Raw genomic sequence first — 23,891 nt, 5'->3', positions numbered from 1 at the left:
CAAATGGCTTTTGAACGATTTGTGTTCAGTGTGAAAAAAAGAACAAATTCTGATTGTAAATCAATGAAATGCATATAAATATAAAACTATATTTCCCAATAGTGTCTTAGTTAATGCTTAGTTTTATGATCAAAGCTCTGTAGTTTTAAAACATATAATGCAATGCAATACAATAATGATTGAGAGATGAACAAATAAACCTTCCTCAAAAGCCTGATGATCATATTTGAACATGATTTTTCAAAAAAATTACGGATAATCAAGTTAACCTGTAAGTTGCTTCAGTCCAGCAAGTGTTCATCTTGAAATGTTACTGGTAATATAAAAGTTATTCGTATGATTACTTTAAATAAAATAAAATTCAGTGCAGATTTCACAGCGGAAAGGCACGAGCCACGAGTGAACCGCGAGCTGAAGGTGGACGCTTTTACAATTATACTAAAATATCTTTTACTTGTTACAAAAGACTATCAATCAGACGACAGACGAGGAGATTGTGTGCAACATGTTTTTCAGCAAAGTTTTGATCATGTTGATCAGTTAGAGGCACTAGAAATTCACATATAATAACAATGAAATGCTTTTTGCACAAAAACAAGTGACTTATAATGTTGCAATGGGACATGCTAAATGTTATTTCTCCAACACAACAAAAAACTGTTGTGTTAAGAATTTAGACTTAAATAAAATGATTTGCAATCCTTTAAAAAAAAAAAAAAAAAAATGGCACTAGTTGAATTAAACATGCAAAATACTGGTCATTTGCCAATCATGTAGCATATACTATTTCACAAGCTTTTAAACAATTTGTAGGCAGTATACAGTATATACTGTGCAGTGTGCAGTGCTTTAGTATTGCATTCCAAACACAGTCAAAGAAAGAAATGAAGAGAGTTGAGTCAGACACACACACACCGTATCTCTCGCCAAAGAATCGTCACACACTCTCAATATAACCTCTGTGCCGGAAAACGAGTGCACACGTCGCTTTATTTTTAGAAAGTGCTAAAGCTAGACGCTAACATCAGAACAGAACCTGCGACGTGTCTTTGAATCACAGACTGAATTTAATTAACGGCCCACAGCAATGCTTTGATAAGCAGCACAGCGCTTTGAAGATTAGCAGCGTCGTGTGTTTTAGTTTCTTACCCTCTTCACACTCAGTGCCAAAGCCACTTCGCCAAACTGGGACACTCGTTCCGTGATGGTGAATAACATTATTGTGTGCTTTTACAACGATAAATATGAGAATTTTAAATTAACCCTGACCAATTGTTCCAAATGCATGCTTTCTTTCCAGATCATTAACAAAGTCCCATATTAACATGGTTTTTGGACATGCATTATTGATTTATGCTGCCTATAATAAGTATGTGAATGCAAACATTTCTAGCCAAGCAAAAATACCAAATGAATACCATGATATTTAAATTATACTGTAAGATACTTTTAAAGTCCCCCTGTGGTGAAAACAAGCTTTTAATGTTGTTTATATGTCTATGTGGAGTTTTTAATATGCTTTAAGACAAACCATGTGTAAATTCATAAGTCGACACCATTGCTGAGTATTTCCTCCTTAAAACTGCAGTGAACCAAAGACACGCTTTGAAATCGCTGGTGTTTCTGACGTCACAAACTACCTTGTAACCAATCAGATCAACGTGTGATCGTCAACCAGTGGATCTCTGAGCTGAGTGAGTGAGTGAGTGGAGGCGGGGCTCATTTGCATATTCATAGAACCACGCATACTAAATGAGGCAAGGGTGTCGAGTTACATTCAAGATATTTTAAGGCATGACGAACAAAAATCAAGGAACTCCCGCACACTATCAGTACTTGCAAATTTTATTAGCAACGTTTCGGTCTCACAACCTTCATCAAGCAATGGAAAAACATATAAATATGTCATTTTAGTGATCAAATATGAATTTTAAGGGATACAACACTCATTTTAAGCCATAAGTCAACTAGTCAGACATTTATGATATTAATGTAATTACTTAAATATATACTTAGGGAGTGGTATCGGAAAATGATTTCAGTTTCAGGGCTGAGAAAGAACATTACATGTAACATTGTTCTACATTACAGAGAAATACTCAAACATAATAATGTTAAATTATAAATTAAGCGCTCAAGCGCAAGCATAAAGCTGACCGCAGCGCACTGGCAAAAGTAATGATTATGAAGGTGTCAGAGACAACGTATTAACAAATTATTAATAAACTAGTGATTTCTGAGTCAGAGACGGAGGAAGTTGACGACGCTGACTAGTCATTGCAGTATAGTGGATGCACCTTTAGAGAGAAATGAACGTTAAGTTAACTTGCACACTCGGATACGCGCCTAATAGCAGCGCACATTAACTAGGCTAACGTTAACGGAGCGAGCGGCCATGTAAAGTGACTAACGTTAGGCTATTACTTACAGTACATGTTTCAAATGGTAAGTGAAGATTTTTCTGCGACTAACCGACTAATTAAAAAATTTGGTCGACTATAGCCGCTTTCCGACCAAGTAGTTACAGGAACTTAGTTCTAGGAACTGTCCACTTCTAAACAGTTCTAAGAACTACTCTCCCCCAAACTGAGTTTTGCTGTTTGCGTTCGCACTGGCCAAGTGGCCATAGGAACTGGTAGGAGGGGTAATAAGGGAGTGACGCAAGCACGGTGACTTTTATTTTGACGGCGCGACCCACCTTTATTTTGGCGGCGCTGAGAACGCCAGAGCAAACAATGCTCGCATTCTCTGTGTTTATTAGTTAGCGATCTGTCTAACAGTACTGTTTAATATCTTATTAGATAGAACTGTTATAGAAAGTAGACAGTATATGAAAAAAAGGTTATTAGCCTATGCCGTGTGGTTGATGTCCAATGTTGCTAGCTGGGCAGATAAACATAATCATGTTTGGCTTGGTCCCCTCAAAGTTGCGTTGGATTTTCTCTTCAGCATAAAGGTTTAGAGGCCCATCTATCACTGTTTTCCATGTTTGTATAGTTAGTTTCTGGAGTAAATATATAGGCTATAATCTGTGTGTTTACATTCTAGCTGTTTTAAAAATGGCGGGTGCTGGTGTTCCGCGTGCGTTCGGTCAATCAGCGTACACTAACGTCACGGGTAGTTCCTATAGTGCTGGTTTAGACCCTACTCTGAAGTAGGACTTAAATTAGTTCCTCCAAATGGAGTTCCTAGAACTAAAATCGTTCCTAGTTCCTGCGGTGCGAACACGCCGACATCCGGGTACTTTAGCCAATAGTTCTAGGAACTGTGAAAAGGTTCCTCCGGTCGGAAAGCGGTGTATGCCTCTTTTCGTCGACTAACGTTTAGTTGACTATTAGGGGGGAGCCCTATTTATTTTTATATTAATAGTATAGGTACATTTTTTTGTAAAGGTGTTTGTAAACAAACATCAAAGGCAAAAAGTGAGATTAACTACAATACAATGCTATTCTAAGAAGTACAATTTCAGTAACAGTAATCATTTAGTACCCTTTACAGTATATCAAAATACCATAGTTTTATCGGGCCCGGTTTCACAAAGCTATTTTAGACCGGTCTATAGTGTTAGACAAGTCTAAAATTTGCTCATAGACTAGTCTAATGCAAGTTAGACTGTTTCACAAAAATAAAGACTGACTTCATTTAGACCCCTCTTACCCCCAGGCTAACTTAGGTCTAAGACTCTGTTACCTTGGCAACCAGCAGTAACAATCAGTTACATTACAAACAGCCAAAAGAAAAGGGGAAATGGCTCATAATTTGTGGTTTGCTGACGACGTTATGGAGAGAGCTATGAGAAGGGAAAGGGTTTTTAGGGACCGCGGTAACCTACTGGAAATATATAATAATGAGGACTTCATCGGTCGGTTTCGTTTGCCCAAGGAAGCTATACTGAGTCTGACAGACGCTCCGCTCAACGGTCGTAGCAATCTTTTTCCAAATTGAACATTTCTTCTTGTTACTACATTCTCCGCTAAATTTCCCAAGTAAAATGTCCTTGTAACTGTTATACTCCTCCAACAACCACATATTTTCCGCTGGGGTAAACTGCACTGAGCGGTTGAATGCGCCTACTCGATCCGCCATGTTTTTTGTTTTGAAAAGTGTCTTATTTTACCCAGAATGCATTGCAGTGTAGTCCTACTTAAGATAGTCAGAGTCTTAAGTGCTTTGTGCAACGGTCTGATTTAGATGTCTATCTGAAGTCTGACTATCTTACTATATCTAAACCATAGTCAGAGTCTATCTTTGTGAAACCGGCCCTCTGATACCATACTGTACTATGGTAGTGCTATTGTTTTAAAAGGAAAGACTCAGAAATGACCTCAAATCCACATGTTGAAGCCAGAATTAAACCGAAGTATTGGTGCTATTGAGCGCACTATTATTTGTGTCGATTGGATTAAATATGCACGCAGAGCTCTAATCCATTTAGCCTACATCTTGTGTTTTTTTACCTCTAAGCAAAGCAGTGAAGATTATAAGAGCTTATCTCCTTCAAATATATAAACAGAAAAAAGGAGAGCAAAATGAATATGACACTTCACATATTACACACTCATCCACCATGAAAACACACACACACACACACACACACACACACACACACACACACTCACACTTTCTTCTTAATGGCTCTTGATGGTTTAATGCATGTGAACTGAATAATGACAATATTATCTTGTTAGAGCTGCTTTGAATCGGTCTCATATTTGATGAAGTTTGCTTCATTGATTCTGTAACTTTCCTACACCGTTGAAGCTGCTTAGAAAACAAGTCTATTGTATTACGCGGTATAAAAATTAAGGAATTGAATTGCCTTGCATTCTCTATACAATTTTCAGTCCCTCCAGAAAAACGCGATTATGCGATCGCATAATTCAATGCATAATCAGCCAAAGTCCGCATATTTATGAGGGGGCCGCATTTTTAGCGCAATTTTCCACCGGACAAAATTGCGATTGTTAACTCATGATTTCTGTTCTGTCTGTGCGCACCAATCTTGCACTTCTATCTACTCCTCAACCAGACCACCTAGAGACTTCGGGTTTTCGGCATTATGTTAAGGAAGGTCTAATCTCGGGAACGCACAAAAAAAATCCAGGAAAAGATTTTGGATTTCCTGGAAATTCCAGAAAAAATTCTGTTTTTTGCAAATTTCTCGGCAACCATAATAGCTATCGAGTTGAAACAAATTGCAATCGATAGCTTCTAAAATTTACAATAATATTAGAAAAAAAGAATTGATCAAAAATCTTTCCTTTATGCTTCAAAAATTAATTAAAACTTTATATGAAGGGAAATAAGAAAAATATTGCCTTTTCACCTATAAAACTATTGTTCCACAGAAATACGTAAGGAAGGTATTCACAAGAGTCATGAGCAGAATTAATTCCACTGAATTACGGCAAGAAATCAATGAAGGTATCGATCAAGATTTGGAGAAGGAGCAAGAATATATGAGAAAACGACAAGAGGTTGTTGCAAAATAAATGGAAGAACGTTCAGCAAAGCGACAAAAGATGGCGACATCCACACCAACGGCTTCCTCATCAGGCGTATCTGATTTCTACGATGACTCGTGGCTTTCAGAGGATGTTTTGGCAAATATCTCGAAAGCAGAAGAAGAGTTTACAAAGTCACAAGCCCAATAGTCAAGCAGAAAAGAAGGAAGAATCTGAAGAGGACAAACCAGAAAAGGAAGCTGATACAGAGAAAATCGAGGATATTGAGTGAACACAAGATGTAAAAAATAAAGAGCTAATAAAAAAAATGATGTTCAACTAGTCAAGTGATTGTGCCTTTTTTATTATCCATTGCTGATTTGATTTCATTTGAATTTCAAGAGAAAGTTATATTCTCGAGCAACTTATTTTCTCTTTCATTTACTATCTCTTAGTGTTGTGATCCCATGACGTGAGAAAATTGCGCTAAAACACTCACTGAGTTTTTATTACTTGTTTCAAATACGCCGCACTTTCACCGCATAAATTGCAGATTTCCGCACGCAAAATATGCGGGGCTTGCATGATTTCATAATCCCCGCATTTTCGTTGCAAAAAAGTCACATATATCTTAGCAGAAAGTTGAAAAATGTTGCGTTTACTTCACACAAGAGCAGCCGTTTTCCCCTGTTGCCATGGGAACGTTATGAAGCACTTTCTTGTTACCAGTGGGTTAAATCATACTAGTTTCAAGAACCTTACAGTTGTAAGTATATTAGTAGCATGTAAATTTACGTTACAGTAAGAGATTGCACTTTGTGCATTGGAAGTAAAACAGGAAGTGCTACCTCTGTAAAACAGGAAGCACACATTTAATTTTTTTATATTTAATTTATTCATTTTTACAGAAGTTGCAGCATATTCCTTTCGTAAAGCTACAGAACTTTTTTGACTCATCAAAGTTTTGTAAATTTGAGCCATGTGTTTATTAAGGTCTGAAATAAAACAAGATGAGAACTTAAATATATTGATGTAGTATGCTTGCGTATCATGGGAAGTAATAAGAAATGACTCTTTACATTAAGGTAGTAGCCTAGAGAGAACAGGATGTTGGGGGAATCTTTTTTTTTCTCTCTTTTTCATCAAACCGCAATTTTTGCAAGTTCCCGCAATTTCATCGCATAAAATTGCATAAATATCCCGCATATTCCATTGCATTTTTTTTTGAAAACGTGCCGCATAATCAAGGATTTTTGCCCGCAACAGTCACAAAACAACTCCTCATTTTTCTGGAAGGACTGTAAAACATGTCAACAACAACCCTGCTCAAAACATCACGCATATTCAAATGTGCCACCCTTGCTTCTCGCAAAACAGGAATGTTTGTGATGTGGCATGTTTGAGTGAGAATGAGTCAAATATTCAGTAAATGATTAACTGAGCTTCAGTCTGTTCTTCACACAAACCTAATGTTCAGAGAGTAACAAGCACAGCGCTAGAAACGCCAAGGTCGTGGGTTTGATTCTCAGGAAATGCATGAACTCGTTAAATGTATACCTTTGAATGCAGTGCAAGTCGATTTAGATGAAAGCGTCTGCCAAATGCATAGATCTTGAATTGGAAAGAGCTGACCAAAATAGAGTACAAGTAAAACAAGTCTATGGGTGTTGTGGGTGCTCTGGTTGTGTTTTGTGTAGGCTGTGTGTGTGTGTGTGTGTGTGTGTGTGTGTGTGTGTGTGTGTGTGTGTCACTGCAGTATATTTAACTTCACTGTAGGATCAGACCCTCATTCGGAGACACACAGAGAGGATTCACTAACTAGGTCAAAGAAATCCCCTACTTCAGATCTGCTCCCTGCACCAGAAGACGTATTAGAGCTGCGAGAAATCATATCTCAATATTTTTCAGCATTTTTACAATATTTCATATACATAATTTTTTTCCAATGAGAAGAAACAATTTCAACCAAAAAGCACTGTTGCAAATTATATTCAATGAAAAAAAAAGAAAAAGAAAAGCCTGAATGCATTGCCCTGCGAGAAAATATCTATATTATTATATTAGCAATATGTATATTAGTTTTACAGTAAATGTTTTTATAACTAAGATTATGTGTGCAATTGACACTGATTAGTCTTTTCACTGTGCACTTAAATATAATTGAAGTTACTTTCTCACCGTGTGGCTTTTGTGATTTTTTTAAAAAACTTTTATTCATGAGAATTCAAAGTAACATGAACCTAAAATCTCAGTGTTTGCCATGGTCATTGATAGCGGTTGCAAATCAATTACCAATAATCGAGGCTTTTGAAACAAATCTGGTTAAAGAAATGTATTCCACACTGTTTTCCACTAAATTACCACAAGGAAGAATGAAACTTAATCATATGCACCAATACATATATAAAAAATAGCAGTATATTATTGCAAAACGTTTAAATATATAAAAAGCCCACACAGTAATTTCTGTGAACATTTCTGTGCAAAGACGCAAAACAAATTTAAATTCACAATTAATTGTACATAATAGTTTAAGATGTGAAAGTCTCAAATAATGTTAACCACAAATCTTATTATATTCAATATACTCAGAGAAATCAGTTTTTTTTAAGGAATCCTCAAATATGCTAATTCTCCTCCAAGTGTTTAGGACAACAACCCGCACAGCTCTCTTTTGTGTCTTTCTACCACATAATAACACCAAAACATAACAGATTTAAATAAGCTATATTATGCTTTTTTACGTTCAACTTTCTTTAGTGTGTAATGTTGCTGTTTAAGCATTAAAAAGCTCTGCAAAGAGTTAATCTCTATATCAGTGTCAGTGTTTCTGAACTCCCTGAAACGCCTCCATTGTAGTCTTGAGTTTCTTCCGGGAACGAACACGTCTCAATATTCCTCATTTAAATAATTCATACACAGAATAAAGGGGCGGGGCCTGGTTGAGTTAGTTAGTAGTGTGTTGAAACTCGCGGTTATGGTAAGGGGCGTGTCATTTCCGATTGACCAATCACAACACACTGCTCCAGCCGACCAATCAGAGCACAGTGTGCTTTTTAGAAGGAGGGGCTTCATAGAGACAGGAACTAAACCGAGCGTTACTGACAGACTGGGAAGAGAGGAGCTGCAACAATGGAGAATATGTGAAAAATAATGTGTTTTTGAACATTCAAGCATGAAAACCTGTTCTAGCAGAGCCCAAAAACTAAATTTACAAGACTTTGACAAGACTCTTTAACAGACTCCTTCTGAAACCAGGTTAAAATGCTTGCTAAAGCACCGTTTACATTGGATCACATTGCATGCTGATCTATCAGAACATCGGACTACAGCGTGAAGACCATATTCTGGGTGTGTGGTGAAGTATGGTGAGTTACAAATAAACATGCGGTCATTAGCGACCCCGCACCACACGAAACCACTGAACTGTTTACAAAAACCTCCATAAGCCAATGCCATATCACAGCCTGACAGATATAAACCCATATGAGAGCCACTCTGTATCTGTCTCTCTCCCTCTCTGAGTATATGTCTCTCGCTCACTTTCTCTCCTCCCCTGTGAGGCAGGAATCTGCCAGGAGGTTTCATAACAGGCAGCTCAGTTGGATTAATTCTGGTCCGGGTGCCAATCCCACCGCAGGAATCAGAGTCGACAGCAAACAGCCTGGACACCAGCGATAGCACAGCAAAAGTGTCCTTTATTAACTCACATTTAAATAATTGAATTTAAACATTTTCTTCCAATATTTTTCGTCAACTACATTTTTTTTCAATGACGGAAATGAGATGATAATAACTAGTTAAAAAACAAGTTTGTGATGACAAAACCTATAACGAAAATCGATCAACCTTTTTATCAACGAATAAGTACAAGATGAAAATGTTAGGGAGGGATGATTTGGGAACAGATTCAATCTCAGTCAATCTGCGTGGCAGGGAGGTTAGACGTACTGATGGCATGTTTCAAGATATTTCCAAAACCTACATATATACTACATACTACATGTTACTCAAAGATACTTCAAAGCATACCGTGTTAATGACATGGCACATGTAGAATAGTGCAGTAATGAAAATCCATTTATAAATGAATCTAAATTAAATCTCATGGAAACAGATCTACCAACCTCAACCTCTAAAATGTAAATGCAGTAAAACATGCACAAAACCAGAGGAAACTACGTGGTTTTCAGGCCAAGTTCATTAGATAGATTGACAATCCTGGGATCTAGAGTAGCACTGTCCTGAACTCAGATGGCACTGAATGTTGTATTTTTAGTTGCAGATCAGTACAGATACTTAAGCCCCTATTCGGACGGGACTAGTTTAAACATGGAGAGGTGGGGTGAAGTAATAATCACCAGAGCTTCTCTGTGATTTTAGTCCCGTCCGAATGTGCATCTCAGTGATCATCACGGACAATGTCAGTAAAGATTACGGCGACTTTTACCTTCAGTAAAAAGGTCCGGAAAAATGACCTCAGGTGATACTAATCCCGTGCGAATAGACCCGCTGTAAATATGTGCGTAAATATTTCATAATTTCCTGTTTAAAAGTAGTTTTCCACCGTTTTTTTCAAGTATGGAGACGCTTGAAAAAGCATTGTTGCGTTCTAGACGCTGGAACGAGTCTGTGGCAAAACTCAAGTGTTTCACACACACCATTCAGATCAGAGAGAAGATCGACAGCACTTGTTAGAGGCACGAAACATCTTTTAGCGTTAGGTTAGTGCCTATTACCAACACAATCCAATCTGAAGTTAATTAATACATCGTTCAACCGGACATAACTGTTTTATATATATATATAAATATAGGTTATATGTGTTTGCGCACGTGATATCAGGAAGCAATGTAATACACACATTACGACAGGAGTGACGGCGATCCGCAAATCGAGTTACTCTCCCACTTCTGCTAGTTTTACTGAGATATCTTATCCCGTGCGAATTGGCTTTTAATATTGCAGACGTCCTGTGGTAAAATGACATTACTCCATCTACCCTTATAAAGTTAATCCCGTCCGAATAGGGCTATAGAGCAGAAACGGCATCCCGTCTGCCCAGCTTAACGACATTCCAGTCACATGTTTAGCATGTGAACAAGATCTCTCGCCATCCAAACCTGCGTCATGCGTGCAGGTGGAAAATAAAGGTGATTTGGAAAGAACTCACTGATCAAGAACCAGTTTTCATTGTCTGGGGTTTCTGAGTCACTAGATGCTTCTTCAGATAATCTAAAACGTTCTTACTGTCCAATCACAGGTTCTTCAGATCAGTGTTTTAATTTCTAGGGTCTTTAAAGCACCAGAACACGGATGGTTTTCTAAAGAAAAGTTGTGGAACTTTAAAACTTACCAAGAAATTTAAATACTTGGTACCTCATTTTTTGGCTTTAAGGGGAGACACCCCAGGTGAATAATTAATTAATAGATATCAGCATGAAACTTCCCCAGTTGATTACTGACATTAAGACAAATATCTTTTGTATTACAAGTTTTTAGAATATTTATGTTTAAATATGCAAATTAGGTAGTATCTCATTAAATATGCACTAATTTGCATATATTTCCAGAAGAGAAATCTGAACATTGGATAAAACCCGATTCAAAATTCTTGTTTTATTTTGTTGACATATTAGAGTCAAAGGTTTATACTGAGGGGATTTTGGATATCTCTTTTTATCACTCCATTAATCAGAAAAAACTGTCAACAGCCATAAAAAAAATCCCTTTTTGCCCCGTTTTTAGGTATAAAATGTTATATAAATCAGAATCTGAATGATATATGAACTAACCCCTCTGTAAAAATCTTAGGAATATAGATAGGAATACAACTGGAAAGTTTGGTGTGTGTAAGTGCTGCTGAAGTGGAGATTTCTGGCTCAGAGTATGAAAGAAAAAAAACATTTTGAGAAAACCGCCTTTAAAATTGACATCAGCCAATGAGATTTCGCTTTTAGAGTTAAATGCCCCATTGTACTTTCACGATTGGTTGCTGATAAAAAAGGAAATGACCATATTTGGATCCGAAAGCATTGTACAGGAGAGAGAGAGCTTTCCAACGGTGTATGTGATGACGGTGCAGACAGCGATCGCGGAGCAGCGGGATGATTGAGAACGCCAACTTTTGTTGAATTTAGGAGAAATCTACAGACGCAAATAGACAAAGTGTAGTAAAATATAGACCTAAATGTGTATTTTGGACTTTTTTTCACCACAAGTCTGAAAGAAGACATGTTATTGAAGACAAATAGCCCAAAATCTCAAAACTGACCAGTGAAAAAAAAAGTTCACTGCTTAAATCGGGTTGACAAACGTTCTAAGGTGTGCAGTTACTTTCAGCTAAACGCACAGCTAAAGTAGTTCCAGGCAGGTTTTGACCACATTACACATCCATATCACTTCACCAAATGATTTCAGCTATTTCAAAGGTCCTTACAGCCAACAGCAGCAAAAGAACCAAAAGCCATGAAGACTCTGATAAAGCAGAATAGATAAAACAAACAATAAGATAAAAATGGCTACAACTATTTCCATGTTTTTCCCACTAAATTACATTTATTTATCGATGGAAAGCACGCTCTCTCTCCTATATAAACGCGCACACACACACACACACACACACACACACTCAGAAACTTGTCAGTGCTGCCATGCAACTTTATAAATAAAATAGTTTCGCAACTAAAAGAAACCACACCACATTTCTCAGTATCAGGGTAGTAGTGTCGCTGTTTTTGAAACCGATAACCTTACAGCTCTCTCTAATATAACTGCATTAGTATGCATATCAATGGCTCAAGCCTGCTTCACATTTTATATCTGCAAGAAATGAGTCCCTCACACAAGAGCCTTTTAAGGACAAAAGCCTGACAAACGTCTTAAAATAAAATATCGGAACAATCTATTGACGTGTGGTAACCGTAGTATTTCTTAAGAATAATGCACACCAATAATTGTTCACAGTACGACCAGGAATGTGTATTAAAGCAAATAGGGTCCGTTTTGATTCAATGTTGACTTTAATATTTCATCTATTCTAATGTCTAAAGCCATTAATGTTGAAACAAGGGCATGCCATCAGCTTGAAAAGCATGTTAACATAACTGAACATGGCGGTGTGCAAGATACCGCATGATTCTCCATTTCATCCACATCTGTTGTGTGCGGGGCGAATGAAGGGATGGGGGAATGAAGGGTATCGTCCTTGTGTGTGTGTACTAGTGTGTTTACCTTTCCAAATTACGTTTTAAATATTAATGCAAAGATAAAACAAAACAAATTCAGGTTTATTTACACCATAAAGGCTGACAGCATACGGTTCACCCTAAAAATGAACACTGACAAAGGTCATCGTCGCCTTTGTCATGTCGAAAATGCAGCATGAATTTTCCACGAAAGAAAGTCATATGGGTTTTTAACAACATGAGGGTGAGTAAATAATACAAATATAATTTTTAGGTGAACTATTTCTTTAAGAAGATTTACTGCCCCCCCCTGTGGATGCACCAACCACAAACAGCCTAAAATTATACTAATAATGGCAGAAAATCAAGCATCAATATTAAAATTGCTCATGCTTGAGTAAGCGGTCTAAACCAACCCATAACCTGAACTATAAAGTGCCCCAATTATGCTATTTTAAAGTTCCTAATTTTGTTTTGGAGTCTCAGACAACAGGGTTTACATGCATCCAAGGTCAAAATCAGTTTAATCTTCTCATCAGCTCTTTTCTCACAGTGTCGGAAACGGTTAGAAAAATGATTAAGTCTCTCTAAACCCCTCCTTTCTGAGAGCCAGCTCTGCTCTGATTGGTCAGATGGCCCAGTCTGTTGTGATTGGTCTACTCTGCTCTGATTGGTCAGATGGCCCAGTCTGTTGTGATTGGTCTACTCTGCTCTGATTAGTCAGATGGCCCAGTCTGTTGTGATTGGTCTACTCTGCTCTGATTAGTCAGATGGCCCAGTCTGTTGTGATTGGTCTACTCTGCTCTGATTGGTCAGATGGCCCAGTCTGTTGTGATTGGTCTACTCTGCTCTGATTGGTCAGATGGCCCAGTCTGTTGTGATTGGTCTACTCTGCTCTGATTGGTCAGATGGCCCAGTCTGTTGTCATTGGTCTACTCTTCTCTAGTTGGTCAGATGGCCCAGTCTGTTGTGATTGGTCTACTCTCCTCTGATTGGTCAGATGGCCCAGTCTGTTGTGATTGGTCTACTCTGCTCTGATTGGTCAGATGGCCCAGTCTGTTGTGATTGGTCTACTCTGCTCTGATTGGTCAGATGGCCCAGTCTGTTGTGATTGGTCTACTCTTCTCTAGTTGGTCAGATGGCCCAGTCTTTTGTGATTGGTCTACTCTGCTCTGATTGGTCAGATGGCCCAGTCTGTTGTGATTGGTCTACTCTGCTCTGATTGGTCAGATGGCCCAGTCTGTTGTGATTGGTCTACTCTGCTCTGATTGGTCAGATGGCCCAGTCTGTTGTGATTGGTCTACTCTTCTCTAGTTGGTCAGATGGCCCAGTCTTTTGTGATTGGTCTACTCTGCTCTGATTGGTCAGATGGCCCAGTCTGTTGTGATTGGTCTACTCTGCTCTGATTGGTCAGATGGCCCAGTCTTTTGTGATTGGTCTACTCTGCTCTGATTGGTCAGATGGCCCAGTCTGTTGTGATTGGTCTACTCTGCTCTGATTGGTCAGATGGCCCAGTCTGTTGTCATTGGTCTACTCTTCTCTAGTTGGTCAGATGGCCCAGTCTGTTGTGATTGGTCTACTCTGCTCTGATTAGTCAGATGGCCCAGTCTGTTGTGATTGGTCTACTCTGCTCTGATTGGTCAGATGGCCCAGTCTGTTGTGATTGGTCTACTCTGCTCTGATTTGTCAGATGGCCCAGTCTGTTGTGATTGGTCTACTCTTCTCTAGTTGGTCAGATGGCCCAGTCTGTTGTGATTGGTCTACTCTGCTCTGATTAGTCAGATGGCCCAGTCTGTTGTGATTGGTCTACTCTGCTCTGATTGGTCAGATGGCCCAGTCTGTTGTGATTGGTCTACTCTGCTCTGATTAGTCAGATGGCCCAGTCTGTTGTGATTGGTCTACTCTGCTCTGATTGGTCGGATGGCCCAGTCTGTTGTGATTGGTCTACTCTTCTCTAGTTGGTCAGATGGCCCAGTCTGTTGTGATTGGTCTACTCTGCTCTGATTGGTCGGATGGCCTAGTCTGTTGTGATTGGTCTACCGCTTTCAGTGCATGTCAGAAACCAAACACCCATTACGAAATCTGAATTTCAGCTTTAGACTCTGATACAAACAGTAACGATGGAATCGATTTTACCGTTTCAATTCTCATCCAAAGCCTTATCAGTCCTCATCCTTTGGAAGTGCATCAAAGTGGATTTGCTTTGGCAGCTAAAAACAGTGTCTTCTCAACAAGAACAACACGAACCAAACTCTCTGAGGCATCAGCTACAACTGCAGTGTTTGAGGGCGGGGCTAAGTAGACGATTTTCGCATTATGCTAATTTGTTACAAACCTACGTAGGCTGGAGCCGGAAGTGAGACTGGAATTACTGATGACTCATTTCAGGCGGTTCAGAATTGCTTCTTTCTTTTGGGAGACAAAAACTCTGAAACTTTGCATACCATTTACATTCACAAACAGCTACAGTATAGTACACACTACATGAACAGTGATATCCGATAAAGCATAAACTTTGGTGCTGACATAAAGGCCTCCTCCATACTGCAGTTCATCTACATGTACAGATACAGATGGTCCTACCTGTGATTCACCCTTTCCAGATTAGTTTAAGATTAACCCGAGCAACTCCAGGGTAACTCCTCAGTATCTGATTACAGAAGCAGAAGCAGTGTGCACCGCTATAGCCTCTCATGCATTAATGCACAGACAGCAAGCTTCAAAGTTAAATGTATTCATCCATACTTCAAAGCAATTCACAGTACACTAACCGTGGGTGGAATTCTAACCTTCCAGCCATCCGGGTTTTAGTGCCTTATTCAACTAAGGTGATACAGCAAGATTTCCATCACAGCAATTTTACAGTCTGTGCGTCATTTCTAGGTTTGTCTACGCTGCCTTGAAGTAATATTCAGGTTTATTTAAAACTTAAAGGGATATTTCACAGCTGGAAAGATGAATGTGTATTTAAATTGGGTCATTTATGTAGTAGAAATGTGAAATTATTTTAGAAATTGGTGCCTTCTAGACTGAGAAAAGCCAGAAAATGTATTTTTGGCTCATGTGGATGAAAGACTACAACTCCCAGAATGCACTTGCTTCGCTGCCCTACGAGGACACTCCCAAGCCACGCCTACCGGTTACAGAGGGCAGTATCGGGAGAAATGATACAGCTAGGCTACTAGTCGACTGGAAACTGAAAAGACGGCGTTTTATCGTGAGATCCCCCTATGGGCGGGTTGAACACATGCGGGACGAGCTCCTCCTACTGGCTGGAGTCTCTCGCCTCTGGACAAAAGAGCCTCTGATGAGCTAAATGAAGATTTTTTAACGCTAATCGGTGAAGTATCCCTTTAAGCCTAATAATGCTGCCGATTACCACAGAAAATTATTTGTCACTTGATGAAAACAAGCGTGTTTACAGTTATAGTACTGCACTTACAGGTAACACTTTACAATAAAAATAATTCTAAAGTGTTTGTTAAACTTAATTATTGTAAATTCCAACATTTAATAATACATTATTATTGTATTTCCCCCGAGACGAGAGATTTCTGTATCGTGTGTCGGGAAAAAAACCTCAGATGACGCAAAAATCGTCATTCATCGTCATCAGAGGCTCTTTTGTCCAGAGGCGAGAGACTCCAGCCAGTAGGAGGAGCTGTTCCGCATGTGTTCAACCCGCCCATAGGGGGATCTCACGATAAAACGCCGTCTTTTCAGTTTCCAGTCGACTAGTAGCCTAGCTGTATCATTTCTCCCGATACTGCCCTCTGTAACCGGTAGGCGTGGCTTGGGAGTGTCCTCGTAGGGCAGCGAAGCAAGTGCATTCTGGGAGATGTAGTCTTTCATCCACATGAGCCAAAAATACATTTTCTGGCTTTTCTCAGTCTAGAAGGCACCAACTTCTAAAATAATTTCACATTTCTTCTACTACATAAATGACCCAATTTAAATTCACATTCATCTTTCCAGCGGTGAAATATCCCTTTAAACAATCTGAGCTGCTTCAGACTTTCGTTGTGAACAGTATTACTGTAAATGCAATTCCCGCTTGTTTTTACAAATTGAGGAAATTATTTTATGTAGTAGTACACAGAAACTAAAAGGCCGTACACAGAAATTAAGCTGTAAGTAACCCAGGATATCCCTGTAACGGTTATAACCACTCTCTGTATTTGACAGTGAACAGCATTCATGAATAAAAAGCTGCACAATAGCCACACTACGACATAAATATGCTTTTAAAGAGTCTCCTCTTATAAAATACTTATTGTCCTCCATTATCCAATTCAATAAAAGTGCGCAGGAATCTAATATGGACTCAAATCCGGTGAGCTGGCGTATCGTACCTCTTTGGCTCTCTCGAGCTCGTTCTGCATGGCCTGTTTGGAGATCTCCACCTCGATGATCTTTTGCCTGAGCAGCTCGTTTTCATCTTCCGCCCGTGTACGCTTGTCTTCCACCGTCTCCAGTTCATTGTGCAGACGCACAGATACATCTTTGGCCACCTGTGGGCAGAGACACATGTTTTATTATCCTGTTTTCATCTGTGCAACATAAGTTCGAGTTACACAAATCAGATATTAAAACTAATTTTTTTCATCACATTCAAAATGTTTCCATTCTCTATGATAAAACACCTTCAGGTCCTGCTCCATTCCGCGTAGAAGCTCTCCGTCGACGTGTCCGGTCTGTGCAACACGCAGACTCTTCTGTTCAGCCTTGCGCAGGCGGTACTGAAGGATCCGGCAGTTCTTGTTGGAGCGGTCCAGTTCCCTGCGTATATCCTGGAGCTGGTACACCTCCTCCTCCAGGTAACTGTCCCTGATCTCCTCCATCTCTGCTCGCAACTCGTCCACTTCATCCTGAAGAAAACCCAATCAGGATTAGAATCAGAATGAACAGCAGAATGAGAATCGGGATTAGAAACTGAAAGAGAATGAGAATCAGAATTGGACTCAAACTTAGAAATCGGAATGTGGGTTAGAAACAGAATCAGGACTGAAATCAGTCTAAAATTCTGAATTGTACTCAAAATCGATCTGATTGTGGACTGAATTTGCACTGAAATTATTTTCTGTAGTATTAAAATCAGGATAAGAGTCAGAATGAAAATCAGGATGAACAGCAGAATGAGAATCGAGATTAGAAACCAAAAGAGAATGAGAATCCGAATTGGAATCAGAACTTAGAATGAAAATCGGAATGTGGATTAGAATTGAATCAGTATAAAATTTGGAATTATACTTATTCAGAGTCTAATGAAAATCTATCTGATTATGGACTGAATTTGCCCTGAAATTATTTTCTGCAGGATTAAAATCAGAATAAGTATCAGAATGAACAGCAGAATCAGAAAACAAGATTGAACAGAAGACATGAATATAAATTGGCATAACAATCGAAATTAGAAACAGATTGCAGAATTTGATTTAAGGTTAGAACCAGAATGAAAATGAGAATCAGAATTGGAATCAGAATAAGAATATGAATCAGAATGAACATCAGGATTAGAAACAGAAACACGATCAGAATTGGAACCAGAACTAGAATCAGAATCAAATTGAACATCAGAATGAGAATCAGAATCAGGATTAGAATCAGAATGAGAATAAGAATCAGAATGAACATCATGATTAGAAACAGAAAGACAATCAGTATTGGAACCAAAACTAGAATGAAAATCAGAATCAAATTGAACATCAGAATGCGAATCAGGATTAGAATCAGGTTAAAAACTCTAAATCTGACTTTATTAACTTTATTAACTGACTTTATTAAGGCCAGAATGAGAATGGCGGACAGAAAAAGAATGAGAATCAGAACCGGGAAACGAAGAATCGGGATTAGGATTAGAATCAGAATGAGAATAAGAGTCAGAACGAACATCATGATTAGAAGCAGAAAGACAATCAGAATCAGAATAAGAATCCTCATTCAGGTTTCTAAAGGTGTGTTCACACTTGTAGTTCGGATTAATTGGTTTGGACCAAAAAAAAAAAAAAAAAAAAAATTAGTCCTGGTCTGCTTAGCATTCACATTGGCATTTTAACACAGAACCTAAAGGCATAAGGATATGCTCACAACCTGATTGGTCGGCTTTTATTACGTATTGCATCATAACTTACTGAACATCCCAAACAATGAGATGTCTCGGTCCGTTTGTTTGGTGCACACCAGGGTTCGGATGGCAGCGTTCACACTTACTCAAATGAACCGCACTAAGAGAGCAATCGCACCAGGTTTCGTTTTAATCCAACCAAACATGCCAAGTGTGAACACAACTTAATTTAATTGGTCTGATTTTGGAATGTAATGGAACGGAAATCACAGTCTGAAATGACAAGAACATAGCCTGGAAATCCAGACCTAAATCTGAATGATTAATGGTCTGGCATCGACTAATGAAACTCGGCCAGCTCGAGGGGCGGCACCAAGCATGCATTTGAAAATCTCACTGCACGCAATTGGATAACACTACGACCAATCACAACAAGCCCCATACGCTTAGCTAACAGCGGCGCTAACTGGTAGATTAGACTCTTGCCGTATCCGGTCGGCAAAACAGCAAAAACGCCCTTCTTGCAAAGGAACGATTCGAGCGCCGTCTTCTGTTCCTCTTTTAGATAAAAAGCCGAGTCTAACTCGTTCATTGTAGCCGTTTCAAACAACTGCTGTTCATCCATAGCCATCTTGCAATGTTTACTAATGACTTCGACGTCACAGCGCTGTCGTCTTCTGTTTAGCTCGCCTCTGGCCCGCCTATATCAGATAACCCGATGTGATTGGTGCAGCTCGGATACAAGGGCATATTTAATGAGCATCATTACTCGACGCCAGAGTAAACTCGCTGAGTAAATTCGACTTGTGCTCTCACGAGAACTTTCCAGGGTTAGGGTAACAAGGATTTCCGGGGTAACAAGAACAACCTCCCAACTAGAATAAACAAAAAAAGAAAAAAACAAGACTGCAGGTAAAGAAACTGTAGCCATTGGTGAAACCCCCGTCCTGAACTGTAATGAATGACTGTCATTTGTGACGCCTCATTTCCCAGTAAATACTCCACAATGCCTCAGCGGATTCAGTGAAAAACAAAGTCGAGGAAGAAAGACAGAAAGACAGCGAAAGAGAGACAGACAGTGACAAACAACCCAAACACAATGACCTTCACTGTATGTTGGGGACCATGTCATGTGACAGCAGCAACCTGCCATGTTCTGTATGGATGTTCCTGTCAAACATGAGTTATGGTGGACTAAATGATTAATAGTACTAACATGGAGCTGCACACAATACATGCTGCAGCATTACTTCTAGAGAGATAGACAGAGAAAAGAGAGATAAGCCCACAGATGGAGGCAAAGGGGTGCTCAGGGTCAGGAGGGACGTGTGTGTGTGTGTGTGTGTGTGTGTGTGTGTACGAACGTGTGTGTACTGAGGGGACGCAGAATTACACGCACAGCTACTAAAGCGGATTAACATGCAGCGTTCAGAGATAAACTTATGAAAATCCTGTTTGTGACCGCAGTCGAGCCCTGGCGCATCTGACAAATAAGATCAATCATTTATAGAATTATGCTAATTAGGCCTGCCTTCATCTACCCATCACACAGAGAGCAAAGACTGTGATGCGTTTCCTGCGGGAGTTCTGAGGGTCTTTCTGATGCCTGTTGGATGCATCTGCGCTCTGTGGACTGATGTGACCTAAAATCAGTCAAAGTACAGATTTATGGATCTAGATCTTGCTCTCCTCATGTAAGGCCAGTAAGAGCTGTGTGTGTAAACCTCACTCCCCTGGCCTCAAGAGGCGCACTAGCGACTGACGCTAGCGGCTGCGTTCTTTAGCGTCTTTGTTAGCACCCGCCTCCCACGCCAGAGACCACGGTTTGAATCCCAGTCGGAGCGGGTCGAGTAGGACCGGTTACATTTGGTGTCGTGATCAGGATGGGAGTGAGGTTTAGAGGGGTGAGTGTAATGGATGTAGGCCAGTAAAGGTCCTTGCACACTGATTGCGAAATAAAAACGTATGCGTATTTTTGTATTCGTCATCCTAAAAATTCGTCATGCACAGAAACCTTGCACACTGAGTCCAATGCGTATTAGTTAATCCATTGCGAAATAAAAAATAAAAAAATAAAAAAATAATCGCAAAACAATACAAAATGGAGTCATCAAACAGTGGGGATTTTGGGTCCATCCAATCCTGAGATTGCGTAGAGAGGAAGGAGAGTTCACTGAGAAGACCACCACTTAAAAAGAAGACCACCAATTTCCTTGAACCAATTGATCCTGAACAGTTCTGGATTTTGGCGTTTGCTTGTACGGTGGCTCTGAATTGTTAAAACACCTCTCAAAATGCTTGCTACGGATGTACGATCTGAATTTTTTTATGACGGACTAAAGTTTCAGAGGCAGTGTGTAAACATGACTGACAACGTGAGGTCGTATTTATTATTTAACGTGGGAAAATTTCGGACTCAATGTGCAAGAAAAAAAAAACCTCACTCCCCTGGCCTCAGGAGGCACACTAGCTACTGACGCTAGTCAGGTCTACATCAAGTCAAGTAGGACCGGTTACATTTGGTGCTGTGACCCGGATGGGAGTAATGTTTAGGGAGTGAGTGTAACAGATGTTGGCCAGTGAGAGCTGTGTGTGTAAACCTCACTCCCCTGGCCTCAGGAGGCGCATTAGCGACTGAAGCTAGCGGCTACGGTCTGTAAATCTTTATTTGAGAATATTATTTTATGTTGTTTTATGCTATGTAATTGTAATTTGATCAGCTTAGCTGTGTTTATATGTGTTATATAAATACATTTTACTTACTATCATTGTATTTTTTTAAGTATCTTGGAGAACCTTAGTACAATGGCACTGTCAACTAATACCATCACAATTCTTCTTGTATAGGATTTTGTAACATGCTTATGGTACTCCAATGACATGTACAGTACTTCAATAATAAAAAGCATGGTATTGCCATGGTACATGTCCAAAAAAAACTCATGGATGTGCCATGTTACTTTCAAGTATTGATGTACTCTGGCATCAAATGTATGTCAAAAGAATAAACACTAGTGAGACTAGATGCTTTCAGGGACAAATGATGCTGCAGTACTGTTAGTCTAAGAGGTGTAAACGAGTAGGATGAATTTAAAACATGAGCCAGATTATCAAGAGGGTCATCACGTGAAAAAACAAATCAAGGTGTAAAACTGTCATGTGGATTTACAGCAGCAGCTCAACCCATAATCCTCCTGAAGAACACCAGACATGAATCTAAAAATATTCTGTACATGACATTGAATGATTCAATCATCATTCTGTATATCAAAGCACCACCACTGTCCCATACTACCACAATACTTTTGGGTAAGGATTGAAAGCACCCTCTCCTTATGACCTCTTGCATTGCAATATCATGCAACCGTAATGTATTAGATGATAATATTGAAAATTCAAAAAGTCACTTCTAAGAATACCATGGTACCTAGTAGCCTACATTCGAGAGAGTCGGCTCACCTTGAGGTAGTCATTTTCCGATCGAAGGTCTTCGATTTCCCTCAGCAGTTCCTCCTGGGCCATTTCCTTACCCTCCGTTTTGAATTGTGCGTCTTTCTCCGCTTTGCATTGGTCCGCGTGCGCACCGGGCGCCGGTGAAGCCTGAGATCCTCCCGCTCCGAGCGCGAGCGCGCGCACCCGAACCCCGACCGCCTGCTCGCTCGAACCGGAACCGGAGCCGGACTCCGCATCGCTACTGGCGGCCTGAACCAGTCTCTGCTCGTCGGATAACGGCTCGGAGGGACAATCGGACAAATCCGAGCTGCTGTCCGTCTGGCAGACGCCGCGTGCGGTGGGAACGCGTATCGGGGCGAGCCTCCCCTTGCTCTTGGGGATCTGCGGAGCGGCGGTATCAATCGCTTTGCACGCCGGTTTCGGTTCGGATGCTGCATGCTGAGTGACCTTAACCGCCTTTTTTGTCGCTGAGGGTTTGATGTTGCTTTTTGCAGGTGCTGATGCGGTTTTGTCCTTCGCGCCCGGGACGGTGCGTCTCGGGACGCGGCTATGAGGCGTCACCGGCGCGGAGGACGTTTGCTGCTTGTTGAATTTGGGGGATTTTGGCACGATCGGTTTGGCCGTTCGCGAGTGGACATCCTTCAGGACGGGTCTGGCAGGGGACGGCGCGCGGTTTAACCTCTTCTTCTCCACCTGAGGATGAGGATGATGGCTCTGCGGTTTGGTGTCGGAGCCATTGGAGCTCTCCATTATACAACCTGACAGGATTCAGCAGCGCGCTTCTGTCTCATCACTTCAGATGGACGCGCAACCGTAAAGCACTTGCCATCACCGTGTCGTTCCTCGCGCTTCCGAGCGGAATACGGTGGATAGTGTTGTGTCAAGTGAGAATCTCCGTGGTTCTGTGCGTTGAATCAATCCGTCCGTCCATGGTCCATCCCTCCCCCGGGATTACAGTCCTCCCATCATCTCTCCCTGCTGTCCTCTCCCCCCCAGGCTGACGGGAAAATCTGCAGCCGCTGCGGTCTGACGCTCCCCGTCCGTGTCTCAGGTCTCGTGGAGCGCATGCGCATGCGCCTGTTTTTCACACACAAGCACCGGGCACACCCCTCCTCGCGCTCCGGTACCGGTCAGGCACGCGTGCGTACGCATGGAGACGCAATGAGCAGCGCGCGCGCGCACACACACACACACCACTACTACACTACTACAGAGAAACAGGAAGAGAAATACTTTATTTTAATCATTAGATACAGGTGTAAATAAAATAGCATAATACTCTTTTAATATTTTTAAAAAATATGATATTATTAAAAACAATATTTTGAATGAAAACCATAACCGATGAATACAACCCGGTGAGTCTTTAAACAAAATACCCCAAATATAGCACCATTTTAACACTAAATGTTGAAAAAGAAACTGGTGTTTTGTATTTTTATAGTCTTGCAATTATTTATTAAAAAGAGGATGTTGCCATTAACGTGCGATTTGAGTTGAAATACAGAAAATTAACCAGAAAAATACAGGAAATTTGTACGCAATATTAAAAAACAAAATCTGAAAGAAATGGCTTCTAGTTTAGTGAGCTCCCCTTACACTTGAGCAATAGCAGGAAACTGGCTCTCTTATTACACCTAAATGGAATGGAAACGGACTGGAAGGCCAAGAAAACTTCCTGATGAGAAGTTTATCAGAGTTTCCTCTTTGAGAAACTTTAAAAAGTCCACGTCACACTAAATA

At 40.2% G+C, this 23,891-nt stretch overlaps 1 protein-coding gene across 4 annotated transcripts in view; it reads right to left on the bottom strand.

Moving 5' to 3' along the window:
- mtcl1 (microtubule crosslinking factor 1) overlaps positions 1-23,197 on the bottom strand; it is a 92,316-nt gene extending 69,119 nt beyond the window's left edge. For all 4 annotated transcript variants that reach the window (XM_084411885.1, XM_084411886.1, XM_084411887.1 and 1 more), the window contains exons 1-3: positions 22,155-23,197; positions 17,275-17,499; positions 16,984-17,142 (exon numbers count right to left, since the gene is read on the bottom strand). In XM_084411885.1, coding sequence (XP_084268011.1) covers positions 16,984-17,142; positions 17,275-17,499; positions 22,155-22,898 — 1,128 coding nt within the window. In that variant the 5' untranslated portion in view covers positions 22,899-23,197. The remainder of the gene's footprint in view (positions 1-16,983; positions 17,143-17,274; positions 17,500-22,154) is intronic.
- Positions 23,198-23,891: the final 694 nt, after the last annotated feature.

Source organism: Rutilus rutilus (genome assembly GCF_951802725.1).
Source record: "Rutilus rutilus genome assembly, chromosome: 6".
Classification (NCBI taxonomy): domain Eukaryota; kingdom Metazoa; phylum Chordata; class Actinopteri; order Cypriniformes; family Leuciscidae; genus Rutilus; species Rutilus rutilus.
This window is presented reverse-complemented; position numbering and strand designations above follow the sequence as displayed.